The following is a 22,466-nucleotide window of genomic DNA, read 5'->3' on the forward strand; positions in this document are numbered from 1 at the left end:
TTGTATGCCCGAGCTATTTTAATGCAGTACTATTTATAATACAAAGATTGAAAATAACTAAAATGTCCATCAAGAGGGAACTGGTTGAATATGATTCGTCTGTACAACACAACACAGATGTAAAAACAAATAAAGATTATGTATACGGCTTGTCCCTCAGTATCTAGTACTCAGATCAAAGTCTCTTAATACCACTTTCCTCTAAAGGAAGCAGACAGATATGGCTGATTCCAAGCATGGAAAAAGCAATGTGAAAGATGATCATGAAACATCTCCATACCACCAAATACCAACTACTACCAGGATCATGTCAAAATGATTTGATATGTCAAGTTGACGGGGATTCTAACAGTCAAAAATAAGATCATTTGTACAATAAGAATAACAACTGTCAATGGATCAAAAGATACCAAACAGGCTACACTGTAAATTAATAAAGATATAAAAATGAAAACAAAATACTCTCCAAAACTCCTAATTTATCACACTTAGAAGACTGTGTTTGAAAAATGGGAAATAAAGGAAAGAAACATCCTGCCTTTCTATTGTGAACTTCTCCTCAGGATAACTGAATAATTGTTGAATAGCAGTTTTCTCTTTATAGAAGTTTCTCAGTTAACAAATGAAGAAGGAATGATAAAAACTCACTGTTTTATAATAGATCTAGGTAATGATCAAATGATGCTATCATCACAAGCAACTAAAGTTCTATATGACTTTTGATGGGGGCATACAACATTATTGATGAAGTATTCTTTACTTTTTAAATTGTACAAAAAATATATATACATATAAATAATACATATAACATAACATTTACCACCTTAACAACTTTTTTAAGTGTACCATTCAGTACTGTTAATTATATTCACATTGTTGTGCAACCCATCTCCAGAACTTTGCCATTTTGCAAAACTGAAACTCTATATCCATTAAACTTATTAAACAGCACCTCCTCACTTTTCTCTCCCTCAGTCCCTGGCAACTACCATTCTGGTAGTCTATTTGACTACTTCAGGCATCCTATATAAGTGGAGTCATATAGCATTTGTCCTTTCGTGATTGGCTTATTTCACTTATCATAATGTCTTCCCGGTTCCTTGATGTTGTAGCATGTCACAATTTCCTTCCTTTTTAAGGCTGAATGATATTCTATCACATATATATGCCAGATTTTGTTTATTCGTTCATCTGTCCATGGACACTTTGGCTATTATGAATTATGCTGCTATGGACATGGTGTAGAATTATTTGTTCAAGACCTTGCTTTCAATTTTTTTGATCTGTAAAGTAGTCTTGGGCGGGGAGGGGAAGCAAACCTGTGTCTAATCAAGCTTCTAGATCTGAATACCTATTTCTATTTATTGAAAATATAGGAAACTGAAGAACGTATCAGATAACACCATAGGAATACAATCAGCAAAAAAGACCCTCTTTCTTCAATAGATAAACCGTAATGGGGAGAAAAGGACAGAAAGAAAATCAGAGGATTAAAAGGAAAAGAAACGTAAGAAACCTATCAATAAAATGTAACACATGAAACTTATTTCAATCCTATTTAACAAATCAAGTGTAAAAAAAAGAGAACATTTACCTAAAAATCAAGAAAATTTGAATATTTCGTATGAAGAAATGATTAATGACTTTTTTAAGATATGATGCTACTGTGGTAATGTCTAAAAAGAATATATATTCTTTAGAGACATGATCTATTTAGGAGTGAAATGATATATTTGGGAGCTGTTTCAAAATAATCTGAAAAGTGGGGGTGGGGACTGGAAAGGCTGTAATGAAACACTGATGGCCAAGATGTGACCATTGTTAAAACCAGTTCACATGGGATTCAGCTTTTGCATGGTTTGAAATTTTCCATGATAGACCTCAAAAAAAACCACATAAAAACCTCTGACTCACTAATTTACAACCTATTCTATGTGAAAATGACCATTATTTTAGTTCAACACACTGTTCTTAGAATAAGAAATGTTTCCGCTTTAAAGAAAAGTCACAAAGCAATGTGAAAAACATCCTTGATAAACAGTTATAGTCAAAATGGTTAGCTGTCATGGAAGTTATTATTTTTTTTTTTTTAATTTCTTAAGAGAAATATCACATTTTGGTTCATTTAGCACAAATATGCCATTCAATAATATTCAGTGTAAAAATATTAAGTGAAAACCTAAAAGGCAAACAATTGTACCCAAACTATAATCTTGTTCTTTTGATGTTTTCGACCATTTACATTTTGTCTAAAGACAAAATATTGAAGGAAAAAAACTTAACCTTTGATTTTCCCTAAATTGAATCTTGTTATTTAGAAACAAAAACTGAACTTAGTACCTTTATTTAATCCCTATATTAGTACTGTTACTAAATATTAGAACTACAATTTAAAGATTTAAATAAAAGCTTTCTGGAAATATATATTACTTCTTTTATGTGAACAATTCTCTCCCAAAATGTGAGAACCATGTAACTAGCAAGTTTACAGAAGGGAAAGGTAGTTAAAAAAAAAAATCTGGGAACTTCCCTGGTGGCCTAGAAGTTAAGATTCCATGCTTCCTCTGCCGCGGGTGTGGGTTTGATCCCTGGTAGTACTCTTGCCTGGAAAATCCCATGGACAGAGGAGCCTGGTAGGCTGCAATTCATGGGGTTGCTAGAGTCGGACACGACTGAGCGACTTCACTTTCACTTTTCACTTTCATGCATTGGAGAAGGAAATGGCAACCCACTCCAGTGTTCTTGCCTGGAGAATCCCAGGGACGGGGGAGCCTGGTAGTCTGCTGTCTATGGGGTCACACAGAGTCAGACACAACTGAAGTGACTTAGCAGCAGGGGACCTAAGATCTTACATGCCACACCACACTGGGTAGCCAAAAAAAAACTGAATTTTATTAATAACATCTAATATCCCTAGTCTCAGATATTGAGAATTAAATCAAATTTCAGGGTCATACACGGAAAAACATAAAAATGTTTTAATTCTTTTTTTATATTATGACTTATTGGTCTTTTAAAATTGTTTTTATTATTACTTTATTAACATATATCTTAATTCCTTTTGATTCTTATCTACTTCAAATATAAGATCCCAATTGAATTTCTGCCCCTAAATAAATGCAATACTAAAACCATACACAAAATCATAATAACAACAACATTTAATCCTACCTGAAAAAGATCCAAAAGAGGCTTCCAAGAGAGCATTAAGACTGCTGCTCTGTTGATGGTTTTCGGAATTTCAGAATAAAACAGTGTATTTTCTCTGTTCTCGCCAGACATAGCTTTAAAAGAAAACAATCATTTTTTGTTACTCTAAAAAATGGCATCTGTTTACTACAATCACAGCAGTAAGTACACAACGCCTCTTACATACTGCAGGATGCTGTACTCTGTGGGACCTATAATGCATGTTAACAAGGCAGAGATGCGCACGCCATACGCCATGCCAATTTTCTTCAGTAAAACCCAGGCTCCCAGAAAATATTCAAATTTTAGTCCTTCTCAAAGCAAACATAAAAAGTGTATAAGATGTTGTAAGGGTTATGTGTCATTTTTAGTTTTTTAAAAAATTGTTAGTGTCTTACAAATTGGCAACAGACTTATCAGATTTCAAATGGGGGTGCTTTGTGACAACTTCAGATGATTAAGCTTCTTTTTCTGAATCATTTACAGTATTCATTTAGAAATATACATAGGTCTAACTGAATTTGAGTTTTTATTCAATATAAATATTCTATCACTATAATCACTAATAAGCTTCAAATGAAAGGACATTCACATTAAAACAACACAGAATCTGGTATCTGATTTGCTAAAAGTCTCTTTATTATCCTTTACTCAGGAACTGTGAAAGAAAGAGGTCCACATTAAGTAGAAGATGGGTCTATTCTGTGAAATCATAGGATAACTGAACAGGAAGATCACAGCAGTGTAGAATAAACTACATAACAGAGAGAAGTAACAGAAATACAACATGGTTATGAAGAGGTGAACCAAAGAAAACTCATAGTAAAATAAAGTCCTTCTACTCTACCATAAAGCTACCAGAAAGGTATCACTTCCAAAAAAAGCTAGGGGGGAGAGAAAGAGAAAGTAAATAACACAGGAAGAACAAAAACTCTTTCCTAGCGGAATAAATCTTCAGCCTTGTGTTTCTGATAACAGCAGAGAAGGTAGTCTGTGGAAGGACATGCTAACTTCAATGCTAACCCTTGCAAAGATTGGGGATGAGTCCCCAAAGATTCACAGCTTCCTGTATCCCTTTATTATCCTAAATTTTACTTAAACCTTTCTTAGTCTGTCTTGCCTTTTGGAGTAAAAAGTTAGTTATCAGCTGATACTTATTTCAGCATTTGTGGGAGTGTTAGTTGCTCAGTTGTGTCTTGACTCTTTTGTGACACCATGGACTGTAACCTGCCAGGCTCCTCTGACCATGGGAGTCTCCAGGCAAGAAGACTGGAGTGGGTTGCCACTTCCTTCTCCAGGGGATCTCCCCAATCCAGCACTTAGTTTTGCCTTAGATCTACTTTGCACATTCCAGAGTTACTTTGTTACGTATTTCTTAAGACAGTAGCCAATTATCCATACTATTCATAATCCTACAAAATACGATTATATCCTCCTTAAGCCTTTCCCTTCTAAGAGCTTTCAGTATGCAACTAGGATAAAGCTGGTTCTCATCTATTCTCAGTGAGTCATTTCCCACAATCCCTTCACATTCCCCTCTGGAAACTGCTACAGTAGCAGTCTTCCAGGATTCAACCGTGACCAATAAAAATTTCTATCGTACACACACTCCAGCTCTGTGTAACACAGAATGACCTTTTCCCATTGTTTCTTTCTTGTTGACACAACAGTATTTACTGGTGTCTGAAGTATATTACTGCAGATGGTGACTGCAGCCATGAAATTAAAAGACACTTACTCCTGGAAGAAAAGTTATGACCAACCTAGATAGCATATTCAAAAGCAGAGACATTACTTTGCCAACAAAGGTCCATCTAGGTCAAGGCTATGGTTTTTCCTGTGGTCATGTATGGATGTGAGAGTTGGACTGTGAAGAAAGTTGAGCGCTGAAGAATTGATGCTCTTGAACTGTGGTGTTGGAGAAGACTCTTGAGAGTCCCTTGGACTGCAAGGAGATCCAACCAGTCCATTCTGAAGGAGATCAGCCCTGGGATTTCTTTGGAAGGAATGATGCTGAAGCTGAAACTCCAGTACTTTGGCCACCTCATGTGAAGAGTTGACTCATTGGAAAAGACTCTGATGCTGGGAGGGATTGGGGGCAGGAGGAGAAGGGGACGACAGAGGATGAGATGGCTGGATGGCATCACTGACTCGATGGACGTGAGTCTCAGTGAACTCTGGGACTTGGTGATGGACAGGGAGGCCTGGCGTGCTGCGATTCATGGGGTCGCAAAGAGTGGGACACGACTGAGCGACTGAACTGATCTGAAGTATATTAATTTTTTTGAAACAAACTTAATTTTTTCCATATAATATTCAGGTAGATATAAAACACTTGAGCAAATAAAATGGCATACAACTTTCTTGAAAAGCTCATTATTTTAAAGAGGACTTCTCTGGTGGTCCAGTGGTTAAGAAGCAGCCTGCCAATGCAGAGGACACGGTTTCTACCCTTGGTCCAGGAAGACTCCACATTTCACAGGGCAACTACACACATGCATCACCACCGTGGAGCCCACGCGCTGCAGCTCCTGAAGCCCCGAGCTCTAGCGTCTGTGCTCCACAGCAAGAGCAGTCACTGCAATGAGAAGCCTGGGCACAGCAACAAAGAGTAGTAACCCCTGCTCACTGCAACCAGACAAAGCCCTTGTGCAGAAATGATGACCCAGCACAGCCAAAAATAAATAAATATTTTAAAGACTGTCAATTTTCCTAACTTCATCTGTAAATATAATGCAATCCTAACATAACACAGTTTAAGTAGGATTGTGAGAAAGGAGCTTTAAGCGAATTTAAAGTTCTCACAGAAAAACAAGCAAACAAAAATAATCAGGAAAAGTATGAAAAAGAGTAATGAAAAGTACTGTTTGTTTACTATCAAACAGTAAAACATCTAAAGTTATAGTAATAATAGTAAGAGCAGCACAGTATTGGCCCTTGATTTGACAGACGGATCAATGGAGCAAAACAAAGTCCAAAGTACATAAGGATTTCAAAAAAATACAATCTGGAGTTGAGATAACCTTTCTAGATGTCTAGATGGGATACAAAACTACATAAAAAGTAAAAATTTAACTACCAAAAAAAAAAAAAAAACACCAACCCACAAATTTCTACAAAAGGGCAAAAGGCACCAAAGGCAAAAAACATTCAACATTCAGGGAAAAAATATCACAATGGATTAATTCCCTCACTGTACAAAAAAATGCTTTAAGTTGACAAGAAAAGTACCCACAATCCCATAAAAAATAGACAGTGATTACAAACAGATCAGTCACAGAAAAAAACACACAAATGCCTTGTAAATATGTGAAAGGATGCTCAACTTCACTCATAGGAGAAATACGAATCAAAACTACAATGAAGCATGGAGATATAATGAACAGCACGATGCTTGTAATTAATAATACTATAGTGCATATTTGAAAGTAGCTAAGAGAATAAGTCTTAATAGTTCTCATCACAAGGAAAAAATTTTTTTTATTAACTATGATGACAGATGTTAATTCGACCTACTGTAATGGTCATTTCACAATGTACACAAATATTGAATCATGTTGTACACATGAAACTAATATGTCAATTACACTTCAATTAAAAAAACAATAATAAATAAAAAAATCACAGTGAGGGATTGCTGTTCACCAATTAGATTGGGAAAGATAAAAAGTTTGCTCACTCACTATTGGTACAGGTACAGAGAAATACATACTCTGAGACAATGCTGACAGGGATGTAAACTCTGTAACCTCCATGGAGGGGTAGTTTGACAATATCAATAAGAATTCAGAAAGCGTACACCTTTTGTCCTAGTAATTCCACTCTTTGCAATTAGTCCTATTAAGTAAATTCACACATGTATAAAATGATATACAGTGGTATTTGCTCCCTCATTTTTTGTAATACCAAAACAGAAAGACCTAAACGGCCATTAGTAGGGGCATGGTAAAGTAAAATACGGGGCTTCCCTGGTGGCTCAGAGGGTAAAGCATCTGCCTACAATGCAGGAGACCTGGGTTCGATCCCTGGGTCAGGAAGATCCGCTGGAGAAGGAAATGGCAACCCACTAAAGTACACTTGCCTGGAAAATCCCATGGCCAGAGAAGCCTGGATATGGCATAATTATATAATGGAATACTCTGAAATTGCTTAAAAAAAAATCTATAATTACTAATTACTAAATCTATAAAGACTATCTCTTAAAAAAAAACAAAACACTTTTGGAGGAGGGCAGGAGACCTATTTTTAAAAACTTGGTAAACAAAGGCACATCAGGAGGTCAGTGCCCTCAAACTCATCTCAGACCGTCCTTTCCCACCCAACTCTCAGCTGTGGGAGTTTACTCGGGCCTCAGCTCCTTCAGTGTTCTCATCTCTCACATTCTTCTCTTTCTCACTCTACCAACCAACACCAACCATTCATTCCCTCAGGCTGTGGGTTAGGAAAATAAAATAGCATAGCATGACTACATGAAGGAACTCCAAAATTTATGGGCTTGGGATCCCATTTCAACTACTGTATTAGGGGTTAAATCCCTTTTGGTAAGCACTTTTAATGGTAATTAATAAACATTTTTGTGAGACATTTGTTTACAGTTAAGAACTACAGACAGTATGGCTATAATTTTTAAATACTATACAAAATATAAGGCCTTTCCCCCTAATTTTGCCCAAACTCTCTTCCAACCAAATTGCCTGATTTAGCAATTATGGATGAGCTTTTCTTACACTGCTTCTCCAATCAAAGGAAAGTCTGATTTTCTGCTTCCAACAAAGCCACAGCATAAGTTTCTTGAGAAAGATATATATGTATTTCCAAGATGACTTGGGCTTCCCTGGTGGCTCAGATGGTAAAGAATCTGCCTGCAATGCAGGAGACCTGGGTTCGATCCCCAAGCTGGGAAAATTCCCTGGAGAAAGGAATGGCTACCCACACCAGTATTCTTGCCTGGAGAATTCTATGGAGAGGAGTCTGGCGGGCTATAGCCCATGGGATCACAAACAGCAGGCATGACTGAAAGACTCACTTTCACTCAGACAACTTACCTAAATATTTCAGCACCATCTCTCAATAAATGTATTCAATGAGTGACAATGAATGAATGCATGGGCCTTTGGGACTTAAGCTAATAACTGTACAAATAATAATTACCAGTTGGTGAATACTAGGTAGCATACTGTAATTTACAACTATTATTTGGTGTTTTTTTCCGGTATTTTTTACAACTATTATTTCTAATCCTAAAAAATAATACTGTAGTGCAGACAATTGCTCGGGAGATCGCATAACCAAAATTTTTTTTCTTTTCTTTTTTAGTTTTCTTCTTCTGTAGTAAATTTGTTTTGGTTGTACTAGAACAGTATTGTGTTTATTAACATTTGTTTAAATTTGGGTTGGCCAAAAAGTTTGTTCAAATTTTTCCATACGAGCATACAAAAACCCGAACAAACTTTTTGGTCAACTCAACACTTAAAACAATCCTATGAGATAGATATTAATCCTTGTTTGATAGATGAGGAAACTGAGACTCACAGGGTTAGTAAGTCAGCCATGGAGTTGATACCAGAGCCTAGGCTTCTGACTCCAAGACTGCCTCTTTATCTACTGCCCTGTGTCTATGTATGTGACAGATTAGTCATTTCTTTCAACGCTGTGCTGTGCTTAGTCGCTCAGTTGTATCCGATCCTTTGCAACCCCATGGACTACAGCCCACCAGGCTCCTCTGTCCTTGGGGATTCTCCAGGCAAGAATACTGGAGTGGGTAGCCTATCGTTCTCCAGGGGGATATTTCCAACCCAGGAATCGAACCAGGGTCTCCTGCATTGCAGGCGGATTCTTTACCAGCTGAGCTATCAGCTGTGCCTAAGCATCCTTGGTGCTCAGTCTTTACTACCTACTCCTTTTACCTCAACATCTTAGCAAAACATTTAAGGTGTATAAACAAAAAAGAAACAAAAAAAGTCAATCAGTGATATAATAGACTTAATGTCCACATATCTTAAATCTGGACTGAATGGGCTCAGGAAAAAGAGACCAAGACCAGCCTTGGTTAAAAAAAATGAAAGCAGCAGCTGTTGAGAATGGGAACAAGCTACTGGTTTTATTATGTGTGTTCCTCATCCACCATTCCTAAAGAAACTGACCATGCTGAAGGAAAATCATTTACAATTAGCTTTAGGAAGAAGTAATATCTGGCATCTTTACTTTGAGAGTAAGATCATGATCAACTGATTTGTTATCTGCAAATAAAAACAAAATTAAGGGGACAAAAAGTTAAAACAGCACCAAAACTGAAGCTCTCCAAGTTATTTTTTTCTCTTCAGTGGAGCCATCACTGATTCACTTATTTATTCAACAAAATTTGAGTGCCAGTTGCGTCTAGCCTCTAATTCTGAATTAAGAAAGCATTTCCTTTCAGAAACTATGACTTCACACTCACCAAGGTAATAGATCCTGTCCGAATGAGGCCCATCTGGGTCATTCCTCTTCACAAACATAAAATCATGCGGTGCCTTAGCCATCATGTAGCCATGGTATTTTCTGGTATCAGCAAGCAGCTTTTTAAGCTGACTCCAGGAATATCGCTCGACATAAAATGGCTCCAATTTAGGCCGATCCTGTGATTCAATATTCTCCTCACACTCTGCAGTTTCAAAGATCTCAACACCCAGCTGTTCTGTTTCCATCGCTGCTGCCATGTTGCATTTTCCTAAAATAAATAAATAAGCCACATGAAGTTCACAGATCTGTCCTCTCTTACATTAATCAGAATGACAGCCTGATTAGGGTCCCCCTTCCCCCCCCCCCAAAAAAGGGGAAAAATGCTTTTCAGTACAGTTGCAGTGAAACTTGGTAAGAAAAGCAATAGCTCCCCCTTCTCTGTGTTCAGTTTGAAACAGATTTTTTAAAAAATTGAGGTCATGTCTATTTCACGGTGACTATAAATCTCTTTGGGAACTTTTATAAAAGGCTCTCCTTAGGTATCTCTTGCCAAAATTCCTTCTTCTTTCCCACACTGGAAGGAAACAGGCCATATGCCAGTTGGCTGCTATGTTCCTTCAAAGAGCATGTCAATAGTGAAGCTAAATGTGCCAAGGGAGTTGAGTGTTTTTGCACTTTAAAAAAGTAATACATTTGATAAATTGTGGACTTCTTCAGCTAACAGAAATAATCACAACCAATCAGAACACTAATAAAATTGTTGCAAAAAAAATGTACTTGTAATAATCATCCTGGAGCATTTACCCAAGATAATACAAATACCGTTTTCTTTTAAATAGGAACTCCAAACACCAAAAGACCTAACTGGTTGGTATGTTTTTCTTGTCTTTTGCTCTTGCCTAGATAGCACTATTTTACCATTCCTTGTGTACCTTTATACTTTTATTACTGATTACACAACTTTTACTCTCATGATTAAATGAGAAGAGAAGAAAGTGGCTTTAGTTGTAATTTATGCTGAAAACATTTAATGTTTGTATTATCAATATTTTGACAAAAGTCTGAACCCAAGTTACCAGTTCAACCCCAAAACAATATTAACATTTTATCTACTAACGATGTTTCTTTCATCTTACAAATCCGGAGGATGATGATGTTTTTTCCTCTATCCAGTTCAATATTTAAATATAACAGGTGCAAAGTATCAGAAAAAATAACACAAAGTGTTATTATAAGCCACTGTAAGATATTCTGACATGCATTATTTATAACACTACCAAAAAGGAACAACATAAAAATTTGGGGCAACCTGCTCTTTTGGAACTAATAAATGCCAAAAATATGAGGACCTGGGAGATAAACTACACTGCATTTGTGTAACCAATTCACATAATTATTAACCACTTCTACAACAAAAATCAATACATGGCTGTAAATTTAACATGTCTTTTTTAAGGTTTAATTTCACAGGTTAATAGGAGCTCAGGATAAAAAACTACCAACCACAGAGAAAAAGACTAGCAAGTGTAGGCTGTGAATTACTCCATCAGGCATGCTGTGTGATGAAATAAACAAAACTGAATGGCTAGGATACTGTGCCTTTTTTCAAGTTACAGTGAATTACACTGCCATTTTCAATGTAACAGTAGCAAGAGCATTCGAGAGTTTTACAGGTATACAACTTGCAACATTATTACAACTGGGCATTTACCTCCCATGATTAAAATCCACACAGCTCAATAGAAAAGTCATTCAGCTCAACTGATACTCAGCACACTGATGTCAAGTAGCAGTATACGACAGTCGTGGTTGTTTGCCCATCTAAAAGCTGGTGGAGGTCTGTTTTCTATCAAATATATAAATGGATCTAGTTTGATTCCTAAGAGAGTGAGGGACAGGTTAAACAAGGAGAATATAAACCGGGCTCATTCTTGTCCACTCCTTGTGTTAATTTGGAACTTCATCTCCAAATCACTGCTTGAAACAACAGAGAATGGGGATGGAACAGGGAAGCTTAGCAGACAAGACTTCCCAAGCTCACCGCCCAGCTTCTTGAGCTACTGACATCTCTTGTATGTAAACCTTGCATTACCTTGCACTTAAGCATGTATCAGATATTCCTAAATTGTACTAGATGCCCACACTCACCATTTCTCTTTCTCCACTCTCTCTCTCACACACACATTCTACAGTTCAAATGACACTACTCCTCTGTATTTTATGGTAAATGTATATTCTGCATTTCCTTGCATAGACCTGATATTACATAATTTTAGTAATATACACAAATATGTAACTAATTTCCATATTTCCATAACCCCTTATATATACATCCTCAAAACACGTGACCAGAGTTTTCTCATTTCAACAATGAGAAAATAGGCCAGTACACATTCTCAGTACCGTGCATTTATTTCACTGCCCCACCTACCTCTTCACTTGAGGCCCTTCCCTGGTGCCTACCTGATTGTATTTTCATCTGTTCAGATCTCTTCCACATTCAAAGAGATCTTTTTTCAAGTGACTCAACTTCAAGCATAGATCCCTCTGCTCATCCTGCTCTCTTCTCACAGGAGTCTTTCCTTTTCTCACCATCCAATCCTGCTCACCAGGATAATGAAATAAGATATAAGCCTGTTGATCATTATTAAAATGGATCATATGTGCCCCCAAAATATCAAACCTAAAGTCTCAATTAGTACTTAGAACTGACACATATTCTTTTTGAAATAATATACAATGCCTGGATTATTTTGTATCTGCATTTTCTGAAAATTATAAAATGACTTTATTTCAGAAATGTACAGCTGAATTTACTCCAAAGACTATCTACACAGTAGTTTAGTCCTGACATTTGGATACATATTAAAAGGTAAGTTATAGAAATTCTTTTAAAAGTATAAAAGGCATACAGATGTGAGATTACTCAGTGGCTATTACAAATTCTCAAAATGATAGATAAATTTTATTATCCATTATTTCTCTGTGCCTGGTCCTGTTTTTCTTTTACATAATAATCAATTTGTATTATTTTACAGAATTCATATTTAGCAGATTGGAGACAGAACAGATTCAGTGTAATAACCAGTAAGAACTATTAATACAAAACAGGCCACTTCTGTGGAAAGAGAACATGCTGTTAACATTAAGATTTTCACAAGATAAAGAATGTACTATCCATTTTCAGTGCACTCCATTTTTGCTTCTTTCCTTTCCATGTATACTTCGAAAATATTGATAACTGAATTAGGTAACTTCTCTGAAAAATGGAAGTGTTAAGTTTGTTGAAATTTTGGCTTAGTAAAAGAAAAAAGCAGAGTCTGTGATTACACCCGTTATTTGGTTATTGGTTTTAATCAGAGGCTTTCATAGCCCTGACAGGTGATGGAGAGACATGCGGGTCACTGGCAAATGGAGGGGAAAAAGTGAAGTTGTGCTAACACAGCCAACAACAGGACTAAGAGGTCAAGACACCTTCTCATGCACTAAGACTCTCATTCAGAGAAGAGTATGTCGGGTTAGAAAACAGGACTCTTTAATCTGGACCCACTCAAACATCATTCCTTAATTTTTAATCCAGGCGCCAGTTTGTCCACTTAAACACCCCAAGCCTCACTGAAGCCTAGTTATTTCACTCGCCAGGATCCACACAGCTAGTTGAGAGGTTTATTATCACAAAGTGGGCAAAGACCTTGAGAGCTAGAATGAAGAGCAGAAGTGTAGCAGAGAATATTAAGGGGACTTGGGAAGATGCCGAGACTTAAGAAAAATGTGTGAGAGGACAGGTTTGAAATAGGAAAGTAAAGAACCTATCCTGCCCTGGTGGGTGAAATAGAATGAGAAGGGGCCAGTGAACAAGGGAAGGAATCGACCTAGAAATGGGGCATTAGGAAGAACACCAGCTAGGAAACCAGAAAATCTCAGTCCGAATCCGGTCTGCCACAGTCGGACTTTAGGCAAATCCCTTTGCCTCTGTGGACTTCCGCTTCTCATCTGTAAGCCTGGACAACACCCGGCTCCCAACCCCAGCAAGGCTCAGTTAAGATAACGGACGTGGAAGTCCGGCGGCCAGCACCCGGAGCTCAGGGGGCGCCCAGTGAACGCTGGCTGACTCGGAATCTGAGAGCCTCGGCTTCCTGTTCCGGCAACTGGGGCTCTACCACCGGCTGTGGCCCGCGCAGAGCGGCGCGCCGGGTAAACCGCAGAGCTAGCTAACCGGGAGAATGCGCCGGGCAGCTCCTCCGAGAGGCGGAGAGGCCTGAGTGGGCAGGGGCGCAGGCCTCGCGGGCGAAGGGGAAGGAGAGAGGGCGGATACTGCACCTTCCCCCCTCCCCGGCCCCGCCCGGACCGTCCTGACGCGCGCTAAGGAGCGGGCCTGCGCCGCTTCATGCCGTGCCGCCTCCACTCCAGACCCGGCTGCAGCGGCTTCCTTGGCGACGGCGCCGGCGGTAACCGAAGGGGCGAACACGGCACTTAAAGACGGCGGCGGCGGCGGCTCCGGCACTTCCGGTTTCTTGCGCGCTGCCCTCCGACCGGGGAAGGCGCAACGGGGCCAAGAAGGGCGCCGCTCTCCGTTAGACGGGGTTCACTTTTGACAGTGCCGTCTAGTGGCCAGAGGGGCGAACGAGGAGCGGGAAAGAAACCGCGAGAGTGGGGGACAGAACAAATCCAGAAAACGGCAGTAACTTGCTGGAAATTACAGGAAGAATTGTGGCACGTCTCATCTTTTTTTTTTCCTTCGACAAATACATACTGACTGCCTCTTATGTGCGAGGCGGAATTGTAAACGCTGAGATTAGAACAGGGGCCAAATCAGGCAAAAATCCCTGTCCCTTCATGGAGGAGACATGGAGAGGGAAGGGACCTCCGCCTGGGGATTTTTAGGTGTCTCATTGATATGGTGCAAACAACCCTGAAAGGACGTCCCAGGTGGCTCAGATGGTAAAGAATCTGCCTGCAATGTGAGAGACCTGGGTTCGATCCCTATTCCCCTGGAGAAGGAAATGGCAACCCGCTCTGGTATTCTTGCCTGGAGAATTCCATGGACACAGGAGCCCCGTGGGCTACAGCCCATGGCATCGCAAAGAGTCAGACACGACTGAACAACTGACACACAAAGAAATCTGAACTTGGAGTCAGAAAGCTTGGCTTTGGTACTAATTAATGACCTTCAGCGGGTTAGTCTCTTTGAGCTCACATGGTTTCTCGATCTGTGAAAGTGCTATACTAACATCACTTAGTTACAATTAAGGAAAACCATGTGTGTCATACAGATACAGAAAGATGGAGAAACTGGGGCTCAGGGCAAGGAAGTGAGCGATCTTGCTTTTAGCAGAACCAGAGGCAGGTCTCTTGACGGGTAATTTATTTTCTATTCTGCACTACACACTGTCTGAGAGAAAGAGAAAAAGGAGCCTTGGGAGATGACTGGGAAGGTGCTAGGTGTGGAATCAAACAGTGGACAAGCTGGGCCTTCCCTATTTTCTATTATTGCAAGGAACCATTTGGCAGAGGTGTCATGAGGGTTTATTTATTTATGTAATTATTCATCCTGAACTTAAATGTGTCTTCACTCAGAATTTTGTTTTTCAGTTGTTCCCCTAAAAGAATAGTCACTTTTTCACTGGGACTCCTCTATGAATTTTGTGCAAAAAACTAAAACAAACACAAAACACCTGAAAGGACTTTGAATGCACATGCTAACAAAATAAGCAAAACATCTTCATTTCATTAGTGAAAAAGCTGGCTTTAAACTAAACATTCAAATAACTAAGATATCATGGCATCCAGTCCCATCACTTCATGGTAAATAGATGGGGGAGAAATGGAAACAGTGACAGACTTTATTTTTTGGGGCTCAAAAATCACTTCGGACAGTGACTGCAGCCATGAAATTAAAAGATGCTTGCTCCTTGGAAGAAAAGCTGTGATGAACCTAGACAGCATACTGAAAATCAGAGACATCACAAAGGTCCATTTGGTCAAAGCTATGGTTTTTGCAGTGGTCGTGGGATGTGAGAATTGGACCATAAGGAAGACCGAGTGCCAAAGAATTGATGCTTTTGAACTGTGGTCCTGGGGAAGACTCTAGAGAGTTCCTTGGACAGCAAAGAGATCAAACCAGTCAATCCTAAAGGAAATCAACCGTGAATATTCACTGGAAGGACTGATGCTGAAGCTCCAGTCCTTTGGCCACCTGCTGCGAAGAGCCTACTCAATGGAAAACACCTTGATGCTGGGGAAGACAGGTCAGGAGAAGAAGGGGGCGACAGAGGATGAGATGGTTGGATGGCATCATCAACGCAATGGACATGTGTTTGAGCAAACTCCAGAAGATCGTGAAGGACAGGGAAGCTGCCTGCAGTCCATGGGGTCACAAAGAGTCAGACATGACTGAGCGACTGAACAACAACAAAAATGTTTACTGAATCTCTGCCATGTGCCTGCCACTGTTCCAAGCACTGGGGCTATAATAGTAAACAAAGTAGGCAAAATCCCTGACTTTGTGCAGTTTACATTCAACTAAAAGGAAAGAGACCTCAAAAGCAAACAAAAACTATATAATTTTATTGATTAAAAAAACAAGCTCCAATAGATAACCAACAAGGACCTACTGTGTAGCACAGGAAATTCTGCTTAATAGTGTTTAATAACCTATATTGGAAAATGACTTGAAAACGAATAGAAACATGTATGTATATAACTGAATCACTTTGCTGTAGACCTGAAAGTAACACAGTGTTGTTAATCAACTATATCAATATAAAGTAAAAAAAAGAAATTAACAGTAAAGCTCAGGGGAAAAGAAAAACACCAACCCCTTCAAGACAAACAAACACACTCCAGAGAGGTAAAAGATTTTCTGAAGTCACGTGGCTAATGATGGACTGAACTAGATTTGAATTCATATTTCTTGTTTTCAGTCTTATTTTCTCTTTCTGTGGCAGGGTTAAGGCTCCCCTGATGGCTCAGTGGGTAAAGAATCTGCCTGCAATGCAGGAGACATAGGAGACAAGGGTTCAGTCCCTGGGTCAGGAAGACCCTTGGAGCAAGGAATAGCAACCCATTCCAGTATTCTTGCCTGGAAAATTCCATGGACAGAGAAGCCTAGTGGGATACAGTCCAAAGGGTTGTAAAGAAGAGATGGACACGACTGAGCAACTAAGCACACACACACACACGCAGGCTTAAAAAGCCTCTAACCCTGAGAAAGCTGTGGGAGAACATCTTCATGAACCCTGGCCACCTTGTATGGAACCACAAAGGCCTCCCTCCCAGGTAAAAGGGTCAAACTGATACTTACCTGAGTTGTAGCAGAATGCTTTGTGACTTTTCTGAAACTGGAGAGGACCAGAAGCCTCTGAAGACCTTGTCCCCCTGCAGGTCTGATGAGCTGGAGACTTTCTGCCCCATCCCCTCCTACCCCCCAGAATAGAGCTGAGAATATAAAAACCTCTTAGCTGCAGCCTAGAACTGGCTCCTCAGCAGGCAGTTATCCCAGAACTTACATTGCAGTCACCTGGCCCCTTTTGCTTCAGGAGTGCCCTTTTTCATAAGTGGGATAAGGGTCACTGGCAGCTGGCATCTTGATACATTCTTCCCTTTGTGGTATATGTAAGTAAAAAAATTTCTGAGGCTAAACTGGCTTCTTGCTTTTCTTTTATTTTGACCATGCCATGTGGCATGTGGGATCTTAGTTTCCCGGCCAGGAATTGAACCCACACCCCCCTGAGTTGGAAGGGTGGACTCTTAACCATTGGACTGCCAGGGAAGTCCCTAAACTGGCTCCTTGTATATTTACTGGCTGAATCAGTCAGGTCTGGGCCTTGCCAAACTTGTATATGTGTGCTTGACAAAACCTACTTAACTGTATCATATTAGGCTACACTCTAGGAACTCCTCAGGAAAAGGCAAGTTATCTAGCACACATGGTCTGAATAAATAGCATGGTGGGGATGATACAAATCCACCCTTGCTGATCAAAACAAAAAGCATCATAAAACAATCATATTCTGACATAATGGACAGCAGGCAGGTAAGTGTGAGTGAAAGCCAGAGTGGTAAGGCCAAGTGAGAACCCTTTCCAGGGAACCCTGGCTGCGACTTAAAAAAAAATTTTTTTTTTTTAATTTAAATTTGGCTGCATCAGCTATCAGTTGGTTAGGTATTAGCTGCAGCCTGGAGGATTTTTTTTTCCCCTTGTGGCCTGTAGCCGTCTTCCTAGTTGTGGTTCAGGAGCACAGGGGTTCAGTAGCCCCTCTTGTCTCTTTTATAGGATCTTAGTTCCAGAAGAGGGATAGAACCTATGTCCCCTGCATTGGAAAGTGGATTCTTAACCACTGGGCCACTAGGGAAGTCTCTGGACTACATCTTGAAATCCATGCCTGTTTGAGCTAATCAGATCCTCATACAATTCGGGGCTTCCCAGGCAGCTCAGTGGTGAAGAATCTGCTGGCAATGCAGGAGACAAGGGTTCAATTCCTGGAAGGACCCTGAAGTAGGTAATAAACTATTTCCCCTGAAGTAGGTTCTTCCCTGAGCCAGGAAGAGCCCCTGAAATAGCAGCCCACTCCAGTATTCTTGCCTGGAAAATTCCATAGACAGAGAAACCGGGCAGGCTGCAGTCCGGGGGGTCACAAAGAGTCAGACACACCAGCAGTTCTGACCTCATTTTTAGAAAACCTGACACCTTTTCACACTGGGCCTCATCAGAGACCAACTGTCTCCCAGTTCTTCTGCATCTACCAGTCCATGATCTTCAGGCAGTGGTACTTTTGCTCAGGTATTCATGGGTCAGAGCCCGAATTTCTGGAGTCAGGCAGTCTTGGGTTCCCATCCTGGATCCTCTCCTTACTAACAGATTAATATCAGGCCTCTCTTTTTATTTCTCTCATCTGTAAACATTCTCCTCCCTCTTATACTTGGAAATTTTAAAATAAAGTTTTAAAGTATAAAAGAGATAGAGAAAGCTTCTGACATAGACATCAGAAGGGGGCAGAAAGAGTGCCTGGAAAATTTTTATTTAGTCTGAATATTGCTCCAAATATTTTCTGTCTTAAATGTTCAACTGAGGTTAAAAGAGAAGAATCTGTCTTTGTTTTCTAACCCCAAAGTTACAACTCCCAGAAAACAATGGTTGCCTCATGCTGCTGCTGCTGCTGCTAAGTCGCTTCAGTTGTATCCGACTCTGTGTCCCTCTATTGGGAAGGATCAAGGGTTAAAAAGGAAGAAAAGAAAAATACGAGTTACTCCCTAGTATCTTACCACTATATAAAGTTGTAATCAAAATTTTTGTATCTTTTATCATAAATATTTTCAATACTGCTAGTGTCTTATTATTTTGCACAGCTGTATAGTTTTTCTACTGAATTGTCATACCGCAATTCATTTGGTCATTCTTAAGTCCAAGTGTTTTTCTATGTAACACTGTAAACATCTTCATATATACATCTTTATTCCTTGAAATTATTGTCTTAGAATAAAATCTCCAAAGGGGAATTACAAAGCCAACCAGCATAAACATCTCCATTTTTCTTGCTACCTCTTGCAAAATTGCTTTTCAAAATGATGCCACAAATTCACACTGCCCTTAGCTACACTCAGCATGAGTGTGGCAATTTCACTGAAACTTTTCTAGCACTGGGCATTATCATCAACATGCACATTTTAAGCATTTACTTTTTAAAACATTGTACTAGATGCTGTAGGATACCAAGAGGAGACAATCTGTGTTGCAGGGAGGCTTACAACCTAGTTCAGGGGTTCCCCAACCTCTGGACCATGGACTGGTACCTCCTGTCAGATCAGCAGCATTAGATTAGAAATAAAGGGCACAATAAATGCAATGCAATCGAATCATCCCCAAACCATCTGCCCTGTCTGTGGAAAAACTGTCTTCCATGAAATCCATCCCTGGTACCAAAAAGGCTGGGGACCTCTGATCTAGTTGAGGAAACAGATCACAAGCAGGTAATAGCAGCTGACTACATCATATCCCATGGGTTAGAGTTTGTTTTTCCACTTCCTCTATATTTTGCACCTTTTTGGAGACAGTACAAACCAAGCTGCCGTAACAAAAAGGAGCCTTTTCAGTTAATTTTCATATTTAGTTTTTTGAATAAAAACGTATATAGTAAAACTATCCTCCTATGCTGGTCTTTCAGTCACTGTTTTCCTCCCCACAAGAAACTGAGGTTATTAGATTCTTGCATTTACTTTCTATGTAATATTTTAATGTGTGTGTATTAGTCACTAAGTCAGGCACGACTCTTTTTTGCAACCCCATGGACTGTAGCCCACCAGGCTCCCCTATCCATGAGATTTCCCAGGCAAGGATACCGGGGCCAGTTGCCATTTTCTTCTCCAGGGGATCTTCCTGACCCAGTGATTGGTCTCGTGTCTCTTGCATTGCAGGCAGATTCTTTACCACTGGGTCACCTGGGAAGCCCATTTTATGATATTGACTTGGCCAAAAATTCTTTTGTAACAGCTTACAGAAAAGCCCAAACAAACTTTTTGGCCAACACAATACATAAATTTATTGTCATTCAGTCGCAAGTTGTGTCCAACTCTGCAACCCCCATGGACTGCAGCACGCCAGGCCACCCTGTCCCTCACCATCTCTTGGAGTTTGCCCAAGTTTGCCCATAAACAAATGCCTATATGTAAATGTAGTATTCTTCTCTCCACTCCACTATTTTTTCCATAAATGGTAGCACACCAACTGTCTTCCTGGCAACCATATGGGCAGCCCAGAAAGCCAAGACTTATCAGGTAGGTCAAATTGAACAGGGTGGAAAGGCCACTCCCCACACTCAAGGAAAGGGGCATCTCTGCACAGTCATCCGAACTGGGGATTGACAGGTCGAGGGGACGGTTTTTACAGCAGTGATTGGCTGCAATGCTCACCACCCTCTTGGCATTGTTAAGAGGTTACAGGGATATGAACTGGGTGGGCACAGATTCCCCAGTAGATGCCTGGGCTGATCTCTCAGTCTCTCTCCACTCTCAACTTTGTGCCATCTAGATAGAGTAACTTGATTTCAGTTAAGGATATCTGGTTGGGTGATCCTGGGTGAGACACAGCACAGCCAAATTCAATAGTTCATTTTCCAAAGTTTCTTATAGATATAAAAAGCTTCTGTAAAATGCTGGACAAGGAGAATGTGGATGATGACTTGCCAAAGGCAGGAGTACAGATTTATGTACTGAGCCTGTGCTTCAGCCCCAGGAGAAGGAAAAGGCAACCCACTCCAGTATTCCACCTTTGGAATCCCATGGACAGAGGAGCCTGGCAGGCTACAGTCCATGGAGTCACAAGAGTCGGACATGACTTACACCACCACCACCATATGCTTCAGCCACAGAAAGCACTTAGCAAATGCTTCTGGTGGCCAGAGGAGGGAGGGGTGACCCTGGGCCAAAGAGGGCTGGGGAGGCTTACCTGGAAAGTCGAATACAAAGACAGTGCTTCGTTTGCATTTTCATTTGACTGGTATCATAAAACCCTCAGCCCTTCCTAATTCAGCTTGGCAGGGCTACTTCTGCTCTGCCTTTTTACCCCCTCTGCTATCTTTTATAATTTACCTGGATGCTACTCTTTCCCTTCCCCATTTCTTTTTTTTTTTTTTTTTTTTTACTGTATTTCCCATGGAGAGAGAGGCCCACAATAGTGGTCCTCACAGGAAACTTTAGGAATAGCTGAGAGGAATATTGGCAGGCACTGACTCTAACTCTCTCATTCGATGGATATGGAAGCTCAGGCCCAGAGAAGTCATCCAATGGGTTAGTGGTGGTGGAACCAGTCTGGATAAGTCCCCTTCCACTGGACTTTTCTTATGGAGCATCTGAGGCAGAATGTCAACATTCAGTCTCCTTGCTTACCAAGAGCCCTGAATTCAATTCACCTTGGACAGAGGTCAGTTGATAAACCTCAGGGTTCAGATATGCTGGACTAAAATTATTTTTATTATACAGCCTCCAGGATGACCAGGGCTTTCCTGGTAGCTCAGCTGGTAAAGAACCCGCCTGCAAAGCAGGAGACTTTGGTTCGATTCCTGGGTCGGGAAGATCCACTGAAGAAGGGAACGGTTACTCACTCCAGTATTCTGACCTCGAGAATTCCATGGACTGTATAATCCATGGGTTTGAAAAGAGTCAGACACGACTGAGTGACTTTTACTATCACTATCAGAATGACTAAAATTTAAAAGACTGAAAATACCAAGGAAACAGAGCAACTAGAAAAAGCAAGAGAGTTCCAGAACAACATCTATTTCTGCTTTATTGACTATGCCAAAGCCTTTGACTCTGTGGATCACAACAAACTGTGGAAAATTCTTCAGGAGATGGGATTACCAGACCACCTTACCTGCCTCCTGAGAAATCTGTATGCAGGTCAAGAAGCAACAGTTAGAACTGGACATGGAACAACAGACTGGTTCTAAATTGGGAAAGGAGTATGTCAAGGCTGTATATTGTCACCCTGCCTATTTAACTTATATGCAGAGTTCATCATGCGAAATGCTGGGCTGGAGGAAGCACAAGCTGGAATCAAGATTGCCGGGAGAAATATCAATAACCTCACATATGCAGATGACACCACCCTTATGGCAGAAAGTGAAGAAGAACTAAAGAGCCTCTTGTTGAAAGTGAAAGAGGAGAGTGAAAAAGCTGGTTTAAAACTCAACATTCAAAAAATTAATATCATGGCATCCAGTCCCATCACTTCATGGCAAATAGATGGGGAAATAATGGAAACAGTGAGAGACTTTATTTTCTTGGGCTGCACAATCACTGCAGATGGTAACTGCAGCCATGAAATTAAAAGACACTTG

General features: G+C 40.2%; 1 protein-coding gene across 6 annotated transcripts in view; it reads right to left on the reverse strand.

Annotated features, from left to right (window-relative positions):
- Nucleotides 1-17,123, reverse strand: part of DPP8 (dipeptidyl peptidase 8) — a 55,189-nt gene extending 38,066 nt beyond the window's left edge. For 2 of the 6 annotated variants that reach the window (XM_055536726.1, XM_055536731.1), the window contains exons 1-4: nt 16,934-17,121; nt 12,094-12,231; nt 9,629-9,898; nt 3,172-3,284 (exon numbers count right to left, since the gene is read on the reverse strand). In XM_055536726.1, the coding sequence (XP_055392701.1) occupies nt 3,172-3,284; nt 9,629-9,898; nt 12,094-12,130 (420 nt within the window). In that variant the 5' untranslated portion in view covers nt 12,131-12,231; nt 16,934-17,121. Of the gene's footprint in view, nt 1-3,171; nt 3,285-9,628; nt 9,899-12,093; nt 12,232-13,846; nt 14,136-16,933 lie in introns of those variants that run through there. The other 4 variants (XM_055536728.1, XM_055536727.1, XM_055536729.1 and 1 more) reach the window with 4 other exon arrangements.
- Between the last annotated feature and the right edge of the window lie 5,343 nt (nt 17,124-22,466).

Source organism: Bubalus kerabau, chromosome 10, assembly GCF_029407905.1.
Source record: "Bubalus kerabau isolate K-KA32 ecotype Philippines breed swamp buffalo chromosome 10, PCC_UOA_SB_1v2, whole genome shotgun sequence".
In the NCBI taxonomy this organism is placed as follows: domain Eukaryota; kingdom Metazoa; phylum Chordata; class Mammalia; order Artiodactyla; family Bovidae; genus Bubalus; species Bubalus kerabau.